General features: G+C 36.5%; 2 protein-coding genes across 3 annotated transcripts; both read left to right on the top strand.

Moving 5' to 3' along the window:
• The first annotated feature begins 3,811 nt into the window (after positions 1-3,811).
• Positions 3,812-17,229, top strand: LOC125467875 (homeobox-leucine zipper protein ATHB-15). 2 transcript variants are annotated; one of them, XM_048581482.1, is made up of 19 exons: positions 3,812-4,089; positions 4,319-4,554; positions 4,661-4,820; positions 5,325-5,431; positions 5,594-5,684; positions 6,532-6,627; positions 6,722-6,835; positions 6,924-7,007; positions 7,272-7,427; positions 7,526-7,600; positions 7,745-7,851; positions 7,939-8,128; positions 8,333-8,518; positions 8,654-8,737; positions 8,919-9,053; positions 9,174-9,499; positions 9,660-9,759; positions 9,876-10,025; positions 16,893-17,229. In XM_048581482.1, the coding sequence occupies exons 2-19, from the start codon at positions 4,334-4,336 to the stop codon at positions 17,037-17,039; spliced, it is 2,529 nt and encodes an 842-aa protein (XP_048437439.1). In that variant the 5' UTR covers positions 3,812-4,089; positions 4,319-4,333; the 3' UTR covers positions 17,040-17,229. The 2 variants fall into 2 exon arrangements, with proteins under 2 accessions (XP_048437439.1, XP_048437431.1); XM_048581474.1 differs by lacking the exon at positions 16,893-17,229 and adding an exon at positions 10,133-10,605 and having other exon boundaries at positions 3,813-4,089.
• Positions 14,167-15,523, top strand: LOC125475964. Its single transcript, XM_048581490.1, has 2 exons — positions 14,167-14,889; positions 15,021-15,523. Exons 1-2 carry the CDS (start codon positions 14,748-14,750, stop codon positions 15,344-15,346), a joined length of 468 nt encoding a protein of 155 aa, XP_048437447.1. The 5' UTR covers positions 14,167-14,747; the 3' UTR covers positions 15,347-15,523.
• Positions 17,230-18,631: the final 1,402 nt, after the last annotated feature.

The raw sequence follows: 18,631 nt of genomic DNA, 5'->3' as shown, positions 1-18,631 counted from the left end.
AGCTAAAATCTTTGAGTGCGTTTGTTGTATCGAACTATTTCAAATTAGACTAGCTTCAACATTAAACTGGACTGATTTTGTGAAGCATTTGGGTATAATATCAGACTAAGAAATAAGATAATGAACAACAACTTACAAAGAAACCTCCCTACTCAATATAGAGGACAAACGAACTCAATTTTGATTTAGCTCATCATTCGACCGAGTATAGGTCAATAAGGATTAAGAATCGACCAATTCCAAAACAAAGATAAAAACTAATTGCAAACCAATCAGTGAGCAGTACCATCCAATGCTAAGCACGCATCGTGAATGTCACTAATTGCAGAGAAGCTTCCCGAATGTAAGACCCATTCCTAAATGGTAGTTCATATTATCTCATCCAATTGACACTAAAATTACGCAATTGAAACATTCAAACTAGTAATTATGCTCCATGCAGCAACAAATCGGGCATAAGGGGAAATCTTAATTAACTCACAATCAATATCCAACGTCATATATTAGTTAACTCACAATTAAATCCTAAATCGCAAAATACCTAGAAGGGGAAATCATTGAAGAACAAGCAACTCACAACATAAGCAAAAAATCACATCCAAATAAAAGATACCCAGATCATAAATAACACAAAAAGCTATGGAAAAAAAAAACGTAATGGCTAGAAATAAATGCAACCCAAATTTCAAAAGCGAAGAAAAACACAGAATCAAGCAACAAATGGCAATTTGTGAATGATGAGAGAGAGAGAGAGAGAGAGAGAGAGAGAGAATGACGATTTCTTGGCCAGCTCGAGCGAGCGAGCGTGGTCGAAATGGAACAAATCGTAGATCCCATTGGCGTAGACACGAATAAGGCAGTCGTTCTGATCGACAGAGTAGGACAAGCAAGACGAGGGGAACGAGGCGAGCAATCATGACGAGGACAACGATCTTAGCTAGTCCTCTAATTTTTTTTTTGGGGGGGGGGGGGTGGTGGGGAGCGCGTGACTACACTAACAAATAGTCCATTCTAGTGAAAGTGAAGCCAAACAAACGCACCTCAGTGTAGTCTCCTTAACAACTGTTAGTGCTTAGTTCTATAACCGATTTAAAGAAAATATTTATCACTTATCAACTATTAATGTTCAGGTCAATCATAGTTGAAATTAAGAATTTTGACCTTATTCAAAAGGACACTAATATTCAGACTCACAAAATGTATAATTTCCTGACACAATCTCTAATATAAATGAATTTTACATAAATAGAAGGTCACACCTCTAATAGAGCGTGTTGAAAAAATGCATAAGTTTTGTGAGTAGAAATAAAATTATTTTACTCAAAATAGTGTTTAACGTGTTCATTATTATTAAATGGAGGACTTATTTGTAAAGACCCTATAAAGTTTTAAACAAAGGGGCAAAAAAGTGAATATCATTAAGGGGAAAAGAAATTAGATTATAATTGAATTTTTAAGTGTATCTTAAGATTTGGAGCATTATATAATCAAACACCACCTAGGTTGGTCTGCCATTAATTTCTGATTTCGACCAATCAAATTTATTTATTTCTTTCCTTCTTTTTAGTGACGGCCAACTTTGAGGAGCGGAGAATGTGGGAGGTTTGAAAAATCGATGGTGCGCAGATGAGAGAGGACCATGCCACATTGACTTGTCAAAATTTGGCAAATGGTATTGACTTGCGTTCGGTAAAGTTGAATTATGGTGGAAGAAAGTACTGTATTCTTTTGTGAAGACTATGAAGCGGTCCTAAGAACGTGGTATGGTTAGTCTTTTACCTAGGACAACTATGGATCTTCAAAATTCAACCCAACTGCGACTTGTCATAGCATAGGACTCATTAAGATATAGATTCTGTAGCTAGATTGGCTAGCGTGCTGATCACCTTGCACTTTAGTTCAATCTTCTTCTCTGCAAATTACAATGTTGCGTTATCAGAAAACATACGCGTAAGGTGTTTAGCTAGTGTGCTAATCACCTTACACTTTAGTTCGATATTCTTTTCTGCAAATTAGACAGTTGCGTTATAAGAAAACATTTAGTATAGAACATGTTATGGGTAGCAAGGTGTATTGTACGTTCATTACATATAAGTTTTTTTTATAGCTAACTGACTTAGTTCGCAACTGCATTTTTGTATATTGGAAGACAATCTGGTTGACAAGTAGGAAAATAAAAACACGTTTAATACCCCTTTCTAGAGTTTGATTAATTGAATTTTTAGTATCAAAATTTCTTCAGGTTAGATAACTATAATGACTAATTGATGGGTAAGCATGGAAGAATTAATCTTATTTTGACCGATAGTGGAGTGATTACAATATCTTCAAATAAAGTTGCTGTATATGATTTGGAAAAACAATAGAGTAACATTTGGGTTATTGCTTGATTAGTGGATTAGTAATATTAAGTGGGATGAAAACGTGTTTCCTTGCTTATTTAATCAACTAAACAGACATGTCTATAAAGAAAGGGCACATGTAATACGATTGTGGAACTACATTATCACCATGTAAGGATGAATATTCTGTATTCAGTCCAGACTAGTCGGTAGAGAAAATGCTTCGGACTAATCTTCAGGTACTAGGCACCACGACACTAAATTAAGTAACTCATTATATAATTTTAGAGTAAAATATAAATTCGGTTCCTGAACTTTCACCTTATTTTAGAATTTGTCTATGAACTAAAAATCCGTTAGTTAAGGTCCTTGAATTTAAAAATCGTGCACTATTAGTTCTTTCTGTTAACTTCTGTCTAAAGCTCAGTTTGATGATGTGGCTAATCTGATATAGTTCTTCCCTACTTTCCCCTATTATTATGCATTTATTTTTAATATTACAGTCCTTAACATATAGTTAGCCTTAAATTGTTCACATAGAATCATAAAATTAGATATATGGAGCCCACACATGTGACACATCATCAAATAAACAGAATTTTTTTATGGATGTTAACAACAAGGATCAATGGTGCACGTTTTTCTAAATTCAAAGATCTTAACTAACGGATTTTTAGTTCATGAATGAAATCTAAACTAAAATGAACATTCAGATATTAATTCTATATTTTAATCTACAGTTTTATGTATAAACTTTTAAATTTTTTTTTTTTTTTTTTACATTTTAGTCTCTTAAAGGAGGTTGATTAATCAAACATGCATAATTTGTTTTCTAAATATAAAGCAACCAGTTGGACACTTGTGCATGAGATCAGACAGACCCAAAATAATTAAACCACCATATGACAACATCCAATATTGCTTGACAGCCAAACAATCCTTATAAAAGTTGCATGTATATATGTTTGTATATGTGTGTTTGTATATATATATATATATTTGTATAAGGTGGATGGCATGAGATAATGAGGCCGCATGCTAAAGCCCTCATGATTTTGTCTTTGTTTTCACATGCAACCATTGTTTTTTTTATACCCTACTGACTTTTCGGATAATGTTAGGTAAATCAAATTTTATAAATTAAATGATACGATTGTTGATAATGAGAATATTATTTAAGTTATTAATTAACATGCTTATTTTTTATTAATAACACATAATTTAATTTACAAATTTAGTTTAAAAAATTGGTTCCCAAGCATACCTCATTTTTGCACGAAGATTGTTGGAGTGTAAATTGGAATCAACTGACCGTGTGGCATACGCATATGGCATGTACTTCGAAGTGTGTATTGATGCAGAAAACTCAGAGAGAGAGAGGACAGTCGGTAAGAGAGAGTTTAAGTGTCGGAAAGTGCCCAAACAAACCAGTTCGGCAATAAAAAGCAGAAGCAACAGTAGCAGCAAAAGCAACAGAAAACGAGAGAGAGAGAGAGAGAGAGAGAGAAATGGTCACTTTTATTCCTCTTCTGTCTGGAATTATGGGGTTTTTCTCGTCTTAAAAACCTATTCCTACATTTATTTGGTTTCATATTTACACATACAGCACAGTTTGGGATTGAAAAAAACAAAAACAAAAGCACATCCACTTCTCAACAACTCTGAGCATGAATGAAACAACAAAAACACAATAATCGTCTCTCCAGCTTCCGGCCATCAACAAAACCTTCCTAGCAAATCCAAAACTGTAAGTTGGTTTTTCTCAAAAATCTTCAATTATCTGTTCTTCCTTTATGATTCTGCTAGTGATTTTAACACTCATCTTTTAGTCTCATGCATTCCGCCGCGAATTACAGAAAAAATTATATTCAAAGTGCAGCGTAAACGTACGGGAGTACCAAAATCGCGACGTATGGTTGCTGTGCTTATAGATCCATATAAACATATGTAAATTTTGTGACTTTGGTGTTATATAGTGAGGAGGCCTTGTCATGATGGCTGTGACGTCTTCCTGCAAAGATGGTGGGATGAAGATGCAGATGGACAATGGCAAGTACGTAAGGTACACGCCGGAGCAAGTGGAAGCTTTAGAGAGGTTGTACCATGAGTGCCCGAAGCCGAGCTCCATGCGCCGCCAGCAGCTCATCCGCGAGTGCCCTATCCTCTCCAACATCGAGCCGAAGCAGATCAAAGTTTGGTTCCAAAACCGCAGGTAAAAAAAAAAAATATATCTTTTCTGTTCATCAAGCAGTCAAATTTCTCAATTGGTTGGATCCCTTTTTTGAAATTTTTTTTGGGTGGTTGTGTTTGATGAGCAGATGCAGAGAGAAGCAGCGGAAGGAGGCGTCGAGATTGCAGACTGTGAACAGAAAGCTGACGGCGATGAATAAGCTTCTGATGGAGGAGAATGATCGGTTGCAGAAGCAGGTGTCTCAGCTGGTCTATGAGAACAGCTATTTCCGCCAGCACACACAAAATGTAAAACCATTCACCTCCATCCTTTACAACATTCAATGAAAAAATTTCATCTTTTCTTACACAAATGGAGAAAGCGAGAAGAAGGTGGCGATTTTGACACTCCTCTTCTAGTCACTGAACTTCAAATAGATAATTTTTAGCCCTTCTTAATCTACGGGCAAAAGATTAAAAATTGAGTCTTAAAATCACATGTAGTAATTTTTTTATACATAATATTTCTTAATTTTTGTCCATTGGTTCTCGTTAAATCACTCGATATTAAATTTATAACTAAATGAAAACACCAATGAAGAAAATAAGAATGCGAAAATCATTGAACTTTTAGTTGTTTTGAATTGAAAAGGGAAACCCGCTTTTATGGGCTCAATTTGGTGGATCAAAATTGTTCTTCTCATAATTCCAATAAATGGGAATTCAAACTTATATTATTCTCATTACTCATGCATTGGGGTTTTGAGTTTCTTTTTTATTTTTTTATTTTTTTTTATGTGGTTGGATTTGCAGGCAACTCTGGCAACGACAGACACGAGTTGTGAGTCGGTCGTGACGAGCGGTCAACACCATTTGACTGCACAGCAGCATCCACCACCAAGGGATGCCAGCCCTGCAGGGTCAGTGTTCAACACCATTTCATGATTTTATTCTTCTTGTTTGTTACGTCCTTTTCATATTTTTTTAATTTTATTTTATATGCTTTTGCTTTGGACCGCTGAGAGAAGAGAATATATCAGATTTTGATTGTTCGTTCTTTCTTTCTTTTGTGTGTTTTTTAGACTTCTGTCCATTGCAGAGGAAACTTTAGCAGAGTTTTTATCAAAGGCCACTGGAACTGCTGTGGAGTGGGTCCAATTGCCTGGGATGAAGGTCTCTCTCTCAACATCTTTTTTGATTCTCAATACAATTTCATCAAACTTTGCTAAGCTTCTATGAAAAATCTTTAATACTACGTAACATCTGGTATTTCTCTCATCTGCAATCTCTCTCTCTCTCTCTCTCTTTCATCTCTAATTTTATCAATTGGAACAAAACCCACGTGGGATTATTTGCAAATTTTCAATCTTTATACCTCAAAATACCATCCAAAGTATCGAATATTTCAAAGCATCAAAAAAGTCCTCCAAACCATGTCGTTATCTCAAAATTTATGGACACACTAATCTTTGCTTTTCCACTTTTGGGTCCCCCATTCTTCTTATTTTTGCTTCACCCAAGGCAATGGAAGGATATTGTTTGCATTCTTTTATGCCACATAATTTTTTGATAAAGGCGTAGGTAGGCTTTTAAAGTTCTCTGTTTATCAAATGTACAGGGGAAGTGATTTTTGCACATTCATGTACTTTTTATGCACGTTGTTGAATAATTAATACGCATGAAAATGTAGGATAAAAGAGAAATGAGTGTGTAAAAAATATTTTTCAAAGCGAATAAAATTGAATAAAGAAGATATACATCAGAACAAATTGAACCAGCTATACATTTTCAATAAAAATAATAATGAGAACCCAAAACAAACTATAAACCATTTATAGATAGACCTTTATTCTGTTTAGTATTCTTCTATTTTTATTTATTTATTAAAAGTTTATAACCATTTCTAGTCATGCACATTTTCCTAAAGAATTTAGGAAGTAATTTCAATTATTCTTTTTGTTTGTTGGGTCCAAAATGCCATTGCTGATTATGTACTTTGTGTGTGTTTTGAACCGCACAGCCTGGTCCGGATTCCATTGGAATCGTTGCAATTTCTCACGGTTGCACTGGTGTGGCAGCACGTGCATGCGGCCTTGTAGGTCTAGACCCTACAAGAGTAAGTTCGTCGTCTTCTCTACTTGGTCTGCTAAATTAAAAGCACTGATCTTTGGTAATTAAGTGTTAATCAATGATATTATTCATGAAAACAGGTCGCTGAAATACTAAAAGATCGGCCTTCGTGGTTCCGAAACTGCCGATCTGTGGATGTGCTCAATGTAATGTCCACTGGCAATGGTGGAACCATTGAACTTCTTTACATGCAGGTATTCAATGAGCTCCTCTCTAATCTCCATTTTTATCAATATTAACAGAAATGCTTAACAAAAATCTGGAATGCTTTTGCCTCTTTAGCTCTATGCACCCACTACTTTGGCACCAGCTCGAGACTTCTGGTTGCTTCGCTACACATCGGTTCTAGAAGACGGTAGTCTCGTGGTATGTCTTAATTTTTCGTCAAGAAATTGCACAAGTGGAACTAAGTTACGAAGTTTAAATAAAAAATAGAACTTGGGCGACACTAAACATACAATAAGCCTTGTATGTTACTGTCCCCCGATCCAATTTTGATTAGAAGTTTGTAACAGATGTCCTTGTTTCTTTCACATGAGCACTCAATAATTTGGTGGTGTTACTTGTTTGTAACTTTGTCCAGTTCACCCACTTTTAGTTTGGTTCTTATGCTGTAATTGTTGTTGGTAGGTATGTGAAAGATCACTTAACAACACACAGAATGGTCCTAGCATGCCACCAGTGCAGAATTTTGTGAGAGCGGAAATGCTGCCGAGCGGGTACCTAATTAGACCTTGTGAAGGTGGTGGCTCGATCCTTCACATTGTTGATCATATGGATTTAGAGGTATGCAGAGCAGTCTGGCTTTTGTATATTGAAGCAATGCCATTTCCTTGGCTTGATTGATCACAATTTTGACTCGTTAATTTGATTGCTTAAACCAGCCTTGGAGTGTACCTGAAGTGTTGCGCCCGCTTTATGAGTCACCAACACTTCTTGCTCAGAAGACAACTATGGCAGTAAGATTGTTTTCTCCAGATCGATGTCATCTTGTTTGGATATAAAAATTTGTTACTTGAGAATGTTTAAAACAAGTTAGAATCATAGAAACGATGAAGCTACATACATCTTGTGTTGTAATGTGGACATATTTCTTCTTGCAGGCATTACGCAACCTGAGGCAGATATCTCAAGAAGTTTCTCAGCCTAATTCCGCCGGTTGGGGAAGAAGGCCTGCAGCTCTCCGTGCTCTTAGTCAGAGATTGAGCAAGTGCGTTACAATTTCACCCCCTTATGATTTGTTAGAATGGTTAACCAACTTTCACCTCGTTGGAGTCTAACAAATTTTGTATTGCAGGGGTTTCAACGAAGCAGTTAACGGGTTTACAGATGAGGGATGGTCTGTTCTAGAAAGTGATGGTGTCGATGATGTTACCCTTCTTGTGAACTCGTCTCCAGGCAAGATGATGAGTGCAAATCTTTATACCGATGGAGTTCCATCTATGAGCACTGCAGTCTTATGTGCCAAAGCATCCATGCTACTCCAAGTAAGGATTTAGATGCGTTTTGGACAATTACTAACAAAATTAAGTTGCAACAATACCTAATAAGAAGCAGCAACTTGGAAAAGTATCAAGAAGGCACATATCAAATGATTTTGTTTTACATTTCGGGTATTTTCTCTCTTTCTCTTTAAACAAACGTTTTCAGAATCGATATTGACTTGTGTGTATCCTTTCCTTTTCCTTCAGAATGTGCCTCCAGCCATACTTCTCAGATTCTTGCGAGAACACCGATCAGAGTGGGCTGACAGAAGCATTGATGCTTATTCAGCTGCTGCTGTTAAAGCTGGTCCCTGCAACATGCTAGGGCCTCGAGTTGGAAGTTTCGGGGATCAGGTTATTCTTCCCCTAGCTCACACAATTGAGCACGAAGAGGTAGGAACCTGGTATTGATTTTTCAGTCAACCGTAAAAGGCCATTCTATCGTTAATTTAGTACCTTTTTTTTTTAAATTTTAGCATAGCATTATTGCCGTCTGAATTCTGATATATTTTGGTTTTCTGTAAACAGTTCATGGAGGTCATTAAGATTGAGAACATGGGGCACTATCGAGAGGACATGATTATGCCTGCAGCTGACATTTTCCTCTTGCAAGTAAGTACATATATTTTCTTTTCAATTTGATCTGTAACATAATGTGCTTGCTGTAATGCTCCACACATTTCTTGGTGAAGTATTTGCAGTATATATTTACTCTTCATATTTGATAGTTCTTAACATCCTTACTGGCTATAGTCACTAATTTTTGCTGTTTCTGGCTGCATCAAATCCCCAGCTGTGTAGTGGAGTGGATGAGAATGCCGTTGGGACCTGCTCTGAACTAGTATTTGCTCCCATCGATGCATCGTTTTCGGATGATGCTCCAATTCTACCTTCTGGTTTCCGCATCATCCCTCTTGATTCTCGGATGGTAACCATTCATCTTACACGATATATCATAAAACTTTTATTATTATAGAATTCATTTTCCATCCCTTTTGTTTGATATGTTTTGTGCGATTGTATCTTATATGCTTAAATTGTTGTGCAGGATACTCCCAGTCCAAACCGTACGCTTGATCTTGCCTCAGCTCTTGAAGTTGGACCCGCAGGAAGCAGAGCTTCTGGTGATAATGCTGGCCACTCTGGCAATACAAAGTCTGTAATGACAATAGCATTCCAGTTTGCATTTGAAATTCACCTCCAAGAAAGTGTAGCCTCCATGGCTCGGCAGTATGTGCGCAGTATCATAGCATCAGTGCAGAGGGTGGCACTGGCGCTCTCCCCTTCTCGTTTTGGTTCTCATGCTGGTTTCCGGCCTCCACCTGGCACTCCCGAAGCACAAACACTTGCCGGTTGGATTTGTCAGAGCTATAGGTGCGTATAGTGCAAGTTCTTATCTTACAAAGGAGATTGGTTATTTGTTTTGAATATGGTAATGATAGTACCACTTGTTGCCGGATCCTGCCATCAATCGTTCGTCATAGAATTGGACAAAAGTGAATGCCATATGCTTAATTAATCTTGATCTTTTCAGGTGTTATCTAGGTGGAGAACTACTAAAAACCGAAGGAAGCGAGTCCATTCTCAAATCCCTTTGGCATCACCAGGATGCAATCTTATGCTGCTCTTTGAAGGTAAATTGCTTACCATTCATCTTTGCTTTTATAATATTATGAAGCATTTAAGTTCATGCCTTTTTTAACAATTTGGTTCCTCCCTTTTCCATAATCTACTTGCATGATTTATGCAGGCAATGCCAATTTTTACATTCGGAAACCAGGCAGGCCTGGACATGCTTGAGACGACGTTAATTGCACTTCAAGACATTATGCTGGAAAAGATTTTCGATGACAATGGAAGGAAGACACTCTGCTCCGAGTTCCCGCAGATAATGCAGCAGGTATACTACTTTGAAGTCCAGCAACGATTCGGATGAACTACTTTTTCGGTACTTTAGAAATAGGTGATTAATTAACCTTTTCGTTATTCAAATACTGGGGGCTGCAGGGTTTTATGTGTCTTCAAGGAGGAATATGTATGTCAAGCATGGGAAGGCCGATCTCGTACGAGAGAGCAGTAGCATGGAAGGTGCTGAATGAAGAAGAAACCGCTCACTGCATCTGCTTCATGTTCATCAACTGGTCATTTGTTTAGAACTTTGGAGGACACAAGAACGACATCATAGGATTTAGAAATTAAGACAAAAAAAGATAGACTACTTAGAAATTAAAGCTGCTTCTTATTCTTTGTACTTTTCTTTATGCTTTATTTATGAATCATGATGCTCCTGCCCCCCCCTCCTCTTTTTTTTTTTCCTTCCTTAAAAAGGTTACATATTAGCTTTGTAATATTCGAGTTGAGATAAGAACTGGACTTTGAATGTTTTTTAGGATCTCACTGGGAAGAGAAACTCACTTACAACCGACGGGGTGTATATTATTTTTACGTGAGTTCTAACTTTAATAATTTGGTTCAAGATATTCACGTTTATTTAATACATTTGATATTATCCAACTAAAACTGCTTTGCCATAGTTTTTGAAAAGTCACAATTCTATTCAATTTAATCGAAAACGCTTTGAAATATTTTACAAACGCTTTCATACAAATCTCTTTTATCTCGAAAAGTGCATATAAACAAAATGTTCTATAAGAAGAAATCTTAAGCAAGCCGTTGTATACCCTTTTTACATGGCTTCTAGCTTTCATAATTTGATACAAGATATTCATGTTTTTTTTTTTTAATACATTTGGAGGGTGTTTGTTTGGGTTCACTAGCCTTCACTGGATTGGACTACATTAAAAATTAGTGTAGTCCTGTGTTTGGTAATCCCAGGGACTAGTTTTAGTGGGATTAAACGGGATTCGCCTCGACTAGAGACCTCGTTAGAGGTTCTTAGCGAAACCCCCAAAATGCAGCGGACTACTAAGCCTTTCCTTCGTCTGCTTTGTCTGTTCACTACTCATCGTGATCAACGACCTCGACGTCAAATCCTCCACTCCTTCCTTGCATGGATCTTCTTTTCTCTCCCTGCTCTATCTCATTACCACCCACCCCTAAATCCCAAAATCGAATTAGCACCCACCAATGGGTCGATTCGATTTGTGGCCTAGATCGATGCCGGCGCCACCCCACTCCATTTCCCAAGGTCATCTCCCGCTCTCTCTATCTCAGTCTCGACGATGGCTACCACCGCCGTAGCACTGCGTCAGCTCGCTCAGAAGGAGGTTGAATTCAGATGATGATGGTCGCGAAGTCCATCTAGGCACGAAGAACTGATATTTTCAGATGGAAAGATGTAATGCCATATATCCTCAATCTTCCTCATATTTGCTTATTTTTTTGGTAATATAATATGAATTTCAGCTTTTTGAATATGTTCCGTTTGGTTTAATGGTGTTTGCAATGGTGGTTCTTTCTAATTTAAGTTGAGATTATAGAAAGCCCCATTTTCTGGGTTTGTATATATATGTGTATATATATATACACACATGTACATACACGCACACATATATGTATGTATATGTTTTTGCTAGATTTGATGTATGTCTTTTGTATTATTTGTTCTCGTTGGTATATTTCCTTATTCGCAAAACCCACATTGATTCTTTTGTGTAAATTTGATATTTTTGGGGAAAAATTGTGATGGATTGCTTTGTTGTGGATGGGTTTTTGTTTAACTGTGAAACAAATTATCAATTGTTGGTTCTGAAATCTCAAGAATTTGCAATATCTAGTATGGTAGATGGCACTAGTGGCAATTGCTAGAAGAAGGAGGTTGGATTAAATACGGTATTTGAGTGACACCAACATACTTTGAACATGGAGAAGATGGAATGTTTAACAGGAATAACGTTAATATTTGGTTGGAATTGAAGTTGAAGAAAATAAAATATTTTGTAATATATCATGGGTTTTTTTTTTCATTTTTCTTATTATCCTACTTCTTAGTCCGACACTACACCAAACGCTTCACTAAACTAGCCTAGCTTAGTCTAGTCTAAGCCAGTCCAGCTTAATCCCTGAAGCTAATCCAGTTCAAGACAGTCCGGTGCAACAAACGCACCCTTGATATTATCCAAACTAAAGGGTCAGGAAGTGGGCTCTAGCCTCACAATCGCCTAGCTACAAAATTTGGTTCAAATTTACCTTGATGAGAATGATACCTAAGACCATCTCCATAAAAAAATGTCAAATCCTAAGTGGAGATATCACCGTGCGTATTTGACAATTAAAAAAATAAATAAAAACCTTCCAATGTTGCCTGAATTTGAAGCCTTTGTGATTAGGAGTTAAATTTGACATTTGCCAATGTCATAATTTTTTTTTAATTAATTTTAATGGTGAGTCCCTAAGTCTACTAACATTTCAACCAACAAAAATTTTGTTCCAACAGTTTTTTTTTTAATAAATACAACTATTTAAAGCCATGTATAAATATGAAAATAACATTTATCAGTTTAGTAAAAAAAATACAAAATTTGATATAAAACTTCAAATTACCACATCAGTCCTCAACACTTCACATTGTCTTTGAAAATGATCCAAGAATGTGAAGTAAAAATGAGATTTTTCGATGTGTTTTGAACATAAGATAATGCACTACATGTTTCAAACCCATTTTTCAAGGTACACTATAAAATATAATCACGTTATTATACAATTTTATTAAAAAGAAAAAGCCCAAGTGTAAGAGAGTTTAGACGGGGCCCATTTGTCTAAGAGGGTCCAATAGAGAGGAACAAGAGCAAGTACACCCAGGGGATTTCAGACAAGAAGGGGCAGTGACTATTCAGTGAATTCACCACACTACAGGACGAATGAAGCACCAAACCAAGAATCCATCCAGCGCCAGGACCGCCTCCAATGTTAGAAATCCAGTCGCCGCACCTACCCCCGCCACGTCCACCACCATTACTCCATCAGCCCCCGCATCGTTGTCCCCCTACAACTCCACTTTCTTCCACCTTTGCTAAAACACTAATTCAACAAACCCCATGTCATCTTGTCACCCATTTTGTTTGCTTGAAAATCTTTTGTTGGTCATGGATTTGTACTTTTCTGTGAAATTCTTTTCTATTAATTATTAGCGTTCAACAGCTTCATAGTTTTTTAATCCACCAAAATTCAAATGGGTCTATTTGTCCTGTAAAATTCAAATAGGGCTAGTTCATTTTCAATTCATGACTTACCTGTAAAATTCAACGAGATAGTTCTCCGGTAGAAGTCAAATGGGACCAGTTCTCTTTTAATATTTCCATTTGCAGCGGCTGGCTTTTTAATTCACAAACTTTTCAGTGAAACTTGTATGGCATCAATATGTACACTACGGTTGCATTTGCAGTATCGTAATTATTAGTGTCCAAACCTTACTGGAGGCAGCTTCAAGGGGGGATAACCTGCTGTCGATATTGAGGACAGTAGTAGCTTTGTTTCTCTTTGTTGTTGGTACTGTGAGGGTGTTCCTCAAGTCAACTAAGGTCAGAAATACACAGTGATTGAACACAATGACAAAAAATTCCACAAGGCCTACCGCACAATTTCCACCACTACCAGGATAGACCACCAAATCCTACTTAAACCAAGACTTATCAAGCACGACAAGTTGACAAACAAATGGATGTTATTCTATGATGAGTTCACACCCATTTCAAGTTGGAAGGAACTTCAAGTGATCATGAATGGAGAAAAAGAAAATATAAGGAGTACTATCAAAACTCATCTGAAAGCTATAGCCTTTGCACATCAAGAATGATTAGTAGTAGGTGACCTAAACACAATCGAAGGGTATGCAATTCAAGATGGTAGGATAAAGCTTAAAGGCATGAAGAAGCCCTTATACCTCACTGATGAAAAGTTGTTCACGTATAGAAAATGGTGTAATCACTAAAATCTGTGAACAACCTTTCATCAGTGAGGTATAAGGGCTTTTTCATGCCTTTGAGCTTTATCCTACCATCTTAAATTGCGTACCTTTCAATTGTGTTTAGGTCACCTACTACTATAATCATTCTTGATGTGCAAAGGCTATAGCTTTCAAACTTGAAATGGGTGTGAACTCATCATAGAACAACATCCATTTGTTTGTCAACTTGTCGTGCTTGATAAGTCTTGGTTTAAGTAGGATTTGGTGGTCTATCCTGGTAGTGGTGGAAAATGTGCGGTAGGCCTTGTGGAATTTTTTGTCGTTGTATTCAATCACTATGTATTTCATTGTTTTTGCGTTGTTGCTGTTGGTTTCTGGTATCCATTCAATTTGGGCAGTTCTTAGTTGATTGAGTTGATGTTCCTCTTCTAGTATTGTGTATGGTATGAACAAACCTAGAAGTTACAATTGAACATGATACTAACCACTAAGATATATATACACACAATACAGATAAAAAATACTTGGTTCTAATTTATAGAATTTGGATTTTAGGGAAATTATATGAAATATAGTACTTGATTGTTGGCCTCTGTGATGAATTTTTGTGGTTGGTCATTCTCCCCTTCTAGGGCCTCTTTTTCGCTTCTAAAGTTGCCTTTTCCTCTTCTAGGGCCGCTTTTTTAGCTTTAAGGACCTTCTTCTCCGACTCCTAGGGCCGATGTTTCCTCTTTTAGGACCGCCTTTTCCCGTTCGATGGCCACCGTTTCCCCTTGTAGTGTTTCCATCATCATGGCCTCCATTGATTGCTTTCTTAGGTGCATTTCTGACCTTAGGCTCGTTGACTTGAGGAACACCTTCACAGTACCAACAACGAAGAGAAACAAACCAAGTAGTGGTACGTATATACTTTTTTTAGTAGCCGTTGCTACATCTATGAAGGAACTTGATGTTAGGTCCCAGCAATGAATAGTCGTTTTTCATTGTGTGCTTTGTGTATTAATTCTTCATTTGGTGTGTCTCTTGTAGCAGGTGGGATATCTGAAAACAGCAGGAGCAGCGAAAGCCATGTCGTGAAGTCTGGCTCACAGCCGTCTCTTTGGTTTGTTTGGGTTAGAATCATGGAAGCCCTCTCTTTGTTTCTTCTGCTGCTGGAAGAAGTAGAATACTTCTGCTGCCCCTGGACTAAGCCTTCTTATTGGGACAAGTCATTGGAGAAGCGACGACCTGTGATATTTGAAAACAGCAGTGGCGGCAGCGGCAGAAGTCTTAGCCAAGTCGTCAAGTCTACCTCACAGGCGGCCCTTTGGTCTGCTTGGTTTGGTTTCGAGGATGCCAACTTTTTGTTGTACTAGGATTCTCTCTCTTCCTTTTTCCATCCTCTCTTCTCATATTCTTTATTTTGTCTTTCTTTCTATAAAAAATTAATATAAAATGTTGATGTGGTTTAACCGTAACGGTTCATATAGGAGAGGAGGGATAAAAAAAGGGGGAGACAATCCTACCCCCTCTTTGTTTGGACTGGTGCTGGACGAAATAGTATTCTTTGTCATCCCATCGACTAAACCTCTTGATTGCGGGCGTTGTGATATGTGCAGAGAGATGCGGCAGGGGCGACTTGGGGGAGACGGTTACACTGTCAATTATATCCCTTTATTCTCTTGCCAACGCCTGTGCATCTCATTTCACTTTTAAGCTTTTAGCTCTCTTGTTTTTTTCTCTCTTTAAAAGATTTGAAGGACCCTACTGGCCTAAGAAGTAGGTGGATTTACAATGGGCTCTCCCAAAGTAACATATATATATATTTTAGAAGGTTTAACAAAACATTTCTGGTACTGTTCACTTTTAACGAGAAATCACATTTATATATTTTTCTGGTACTATTTATTATACCTTTTGAAAATAATATTTCATTAAAAGAGAAGCTTTTTTTAAATTTTTCGTTAATTTTCTTATATATTTTTAGGTAATAGATTGATTGAAAATGCTATTATTCCAAGGCCTGGGAGGGACACTTTTTTTTGAAAGTGGTAATGTTAGTATGACACTTGTTGCCGGATCCTGCCATCAATCGTTCGTTATAGAATTGGACAAAAGTGATTGCTATGTGCCAATTAATCTTGATCTTGTTAGGTGCTATCGGTTGGAAATTTAGAGTAGAATTTTATTGTCTCACATTAGTTACTACCAAAAAATTCATTTACTTTATAAAGCTTTGTCCTTTATAGAAAGTGATTAGAGTGATGAACAATAGAGAATAAAATTGGGCTCAATCTTGGGTTTGAACTTTGGGGTGTACTAATGAATTGATAATTAATATATCAAATTCTTCTTCTGCGGACGTCCGTAGTTGTTCACATTTATTATTTATTAGTATCTATAAATTTATTATTGATTGTTGATATTTATCCAACACTATCCAGGTGTAGAACTACTAAAAACCGAAGGAAGCGAGTCCATTCTCAAATCCCTGTGGCATCACCTGGATGCAATATTATGTTGGTCTATGAAAGTAAATTGCTTACCGTTCATCTTTGCTTTTATAATACGATGAAGCATTTAACTTCATGCCTTCTGTAACAATCTGGCTCCTCCCCTTGCACCCCTACCATAATCTAATTGCATGATTTATGCAGGCAATGCCAGTTTTTACATTCGTCATTCGCAAACCAGGCAAGCCTGGACATGCTTGAGACGACGTTAGTTGTACTTCAAGACATTACGCTGGAAAAGATTTTCGATGACAATGGAAGGAAGACACTACGCTCCGAGTTCCCGCAGATAATGCAGCAGGTATACTACTTTGAAGTCCAGCTAACATTCGTATGAACTAAGATTTTCGGTACTTTTGAAATTGGCGATTAATTAACCTTTTCGTTACTCAAATACTGGGGGCTGCAGGGTTTTATGTGTCTTCAAGGAGGAATATGCATGTCAAGCATGGGAAGGCCGATCTCGTACGAGAGAGCAGTAGCATGGAAGGTGCTGAATGAAGAAGAAACTGCTCACTTCATCTGCTTCATGTTCATCAACTGGTCATTTGTTTAAAGCTTTGGAGTACACAAGAACAGCATCATAGGATTTAGAAATTAAGAGAAAAAAGACTACTTAGAAATTAAAGTCTCTTCTTATTGGGCCCAATTTTTTTGGTTGCCATCTTACTCTTTGTACTTTTCTGTATGCTCTATTTATGAATCATAATGCTCTTGCCCTTTGTTTTCATTAAAAAAAGGTTAGATATTAGCTTTGTAATCTTGAAATTGAGATGAGAACGGACTTTGAATGTTTTTCAGGATCTTGTTGGGGAGAGAAACTCACTTATAACGGAGTGTATATCCTTTTTACGTGGGTTTTAACTTTAATAATTTGATTTAATATTTCCATGTTTTTTAATATATTCGATATTATCTAAACTAAGAGCAAGTCCATCTCTAAAAATCCCAAAGCAATAGTCAATTCAATCTACCCAAATGAATAGTAATTGATTGCAATGAATAATAACTTTCCAAGTACATATTCATCCATAAATTGAATAGCATAGTGAATTCATATTAAACTATTATTAATTTTTTATTATAAAATAATAAAGAAATAATTTTATTTTTAATTTCAGATATGATTTTTAACCCATCCTGTCACGCAACGTGTCATTATCCGAAAGTACAATTTTAGTGGATAGATTTTTAAGTATAATTTTAACCAATTATGTAGTGCCACGTGTCATTATTTTGTAAGACTTTGATAAGATTTTTGAACTAATCTTGTCGCGCTATGTGTCACTATCTATTTAGAATCCTTTAGAATAGATTTTGATAAATTTTTTAACTAATCACGTCATGACACGTGACATTATCTACAACCCCATCCTTTCTTTTTTGTCCATATAAGCCCTACATCCCTCCTAAGTCATACACCAAACTCAAATTAACTTAGAATCCTCGTTCATTCTTACAATGTCTTATTCAAGGAGATTGTTAGAAAATCGATGAACAAGAGAAAAAATTGTTTGAGGAAGATGAAGAATTGTTCAATCTCGAGGATGGTGCAAATGAGGTGTTTGTAATGGAAGAGGAAGATGATGATGAACTGAGAAGGGAGAGAGTCTCACATTCTCATCGTGTCATGCAAGTTGTGGGTGAGATCTCCAAACCCAAGCATTCTGCAAACTTAGATAGAAAAATGGAAAAACAAGACAAGGATCTCTAATCTCTTGGAAGACTACATCTACAATTTCTTCCAAGTTTGGTAACAACCCTATTTCATTTTTACCAAACCTTATTTCATTTTCTTACTCATATTGTTTTCTTCAAAATCTTTTGTTGGTTATGGATTTGTACTTTTCTGTGAAGCTCTTTTCTGTTAATTATTAATTATTAGTGTTCAATCCATTGGTAGCATCATAGTTTTTTAATTCACGGACTTTTCTATAAAATTCAAATGGATCTATTTGTCCCATAAAATTTAAATAGGACTAGTTTTTTTCAATTCATGAACTTATTTGTAAAATTTAACGAGACTAGTTTCTCCAGTAGAAGTCAAATGCGACTAGTTCTCTTTTATTAATTATTTCCATTTGCATCATATTAGTTTTTTTTTTTTTTTTAATTTACAAACTTTTCAGTAAAATTCATATGGCAATG

The sequence above is a fragment of a genome, unplaced genomic scaffold (genome assembly GCF_019419815.1).
Source record: "Pyrus x bretschneideri cultivar Hongxiangsu unplaced genomic scaffold, Pyrus_bretschneideri_v1 Contig1, whole genome shotgun sequence".
Taxonomy (NCBI): Eukaryota; Viridiplantae; Streptophyta; class Magnoliopsida; order Rosales; family Rosaceae; genus Pyrus; species Pyrus x bretschneideri.
Note: the sequence above shows the minus strand (reverse complement) of the source record. Positions and strands in the feature narration are given on the sequence as shown.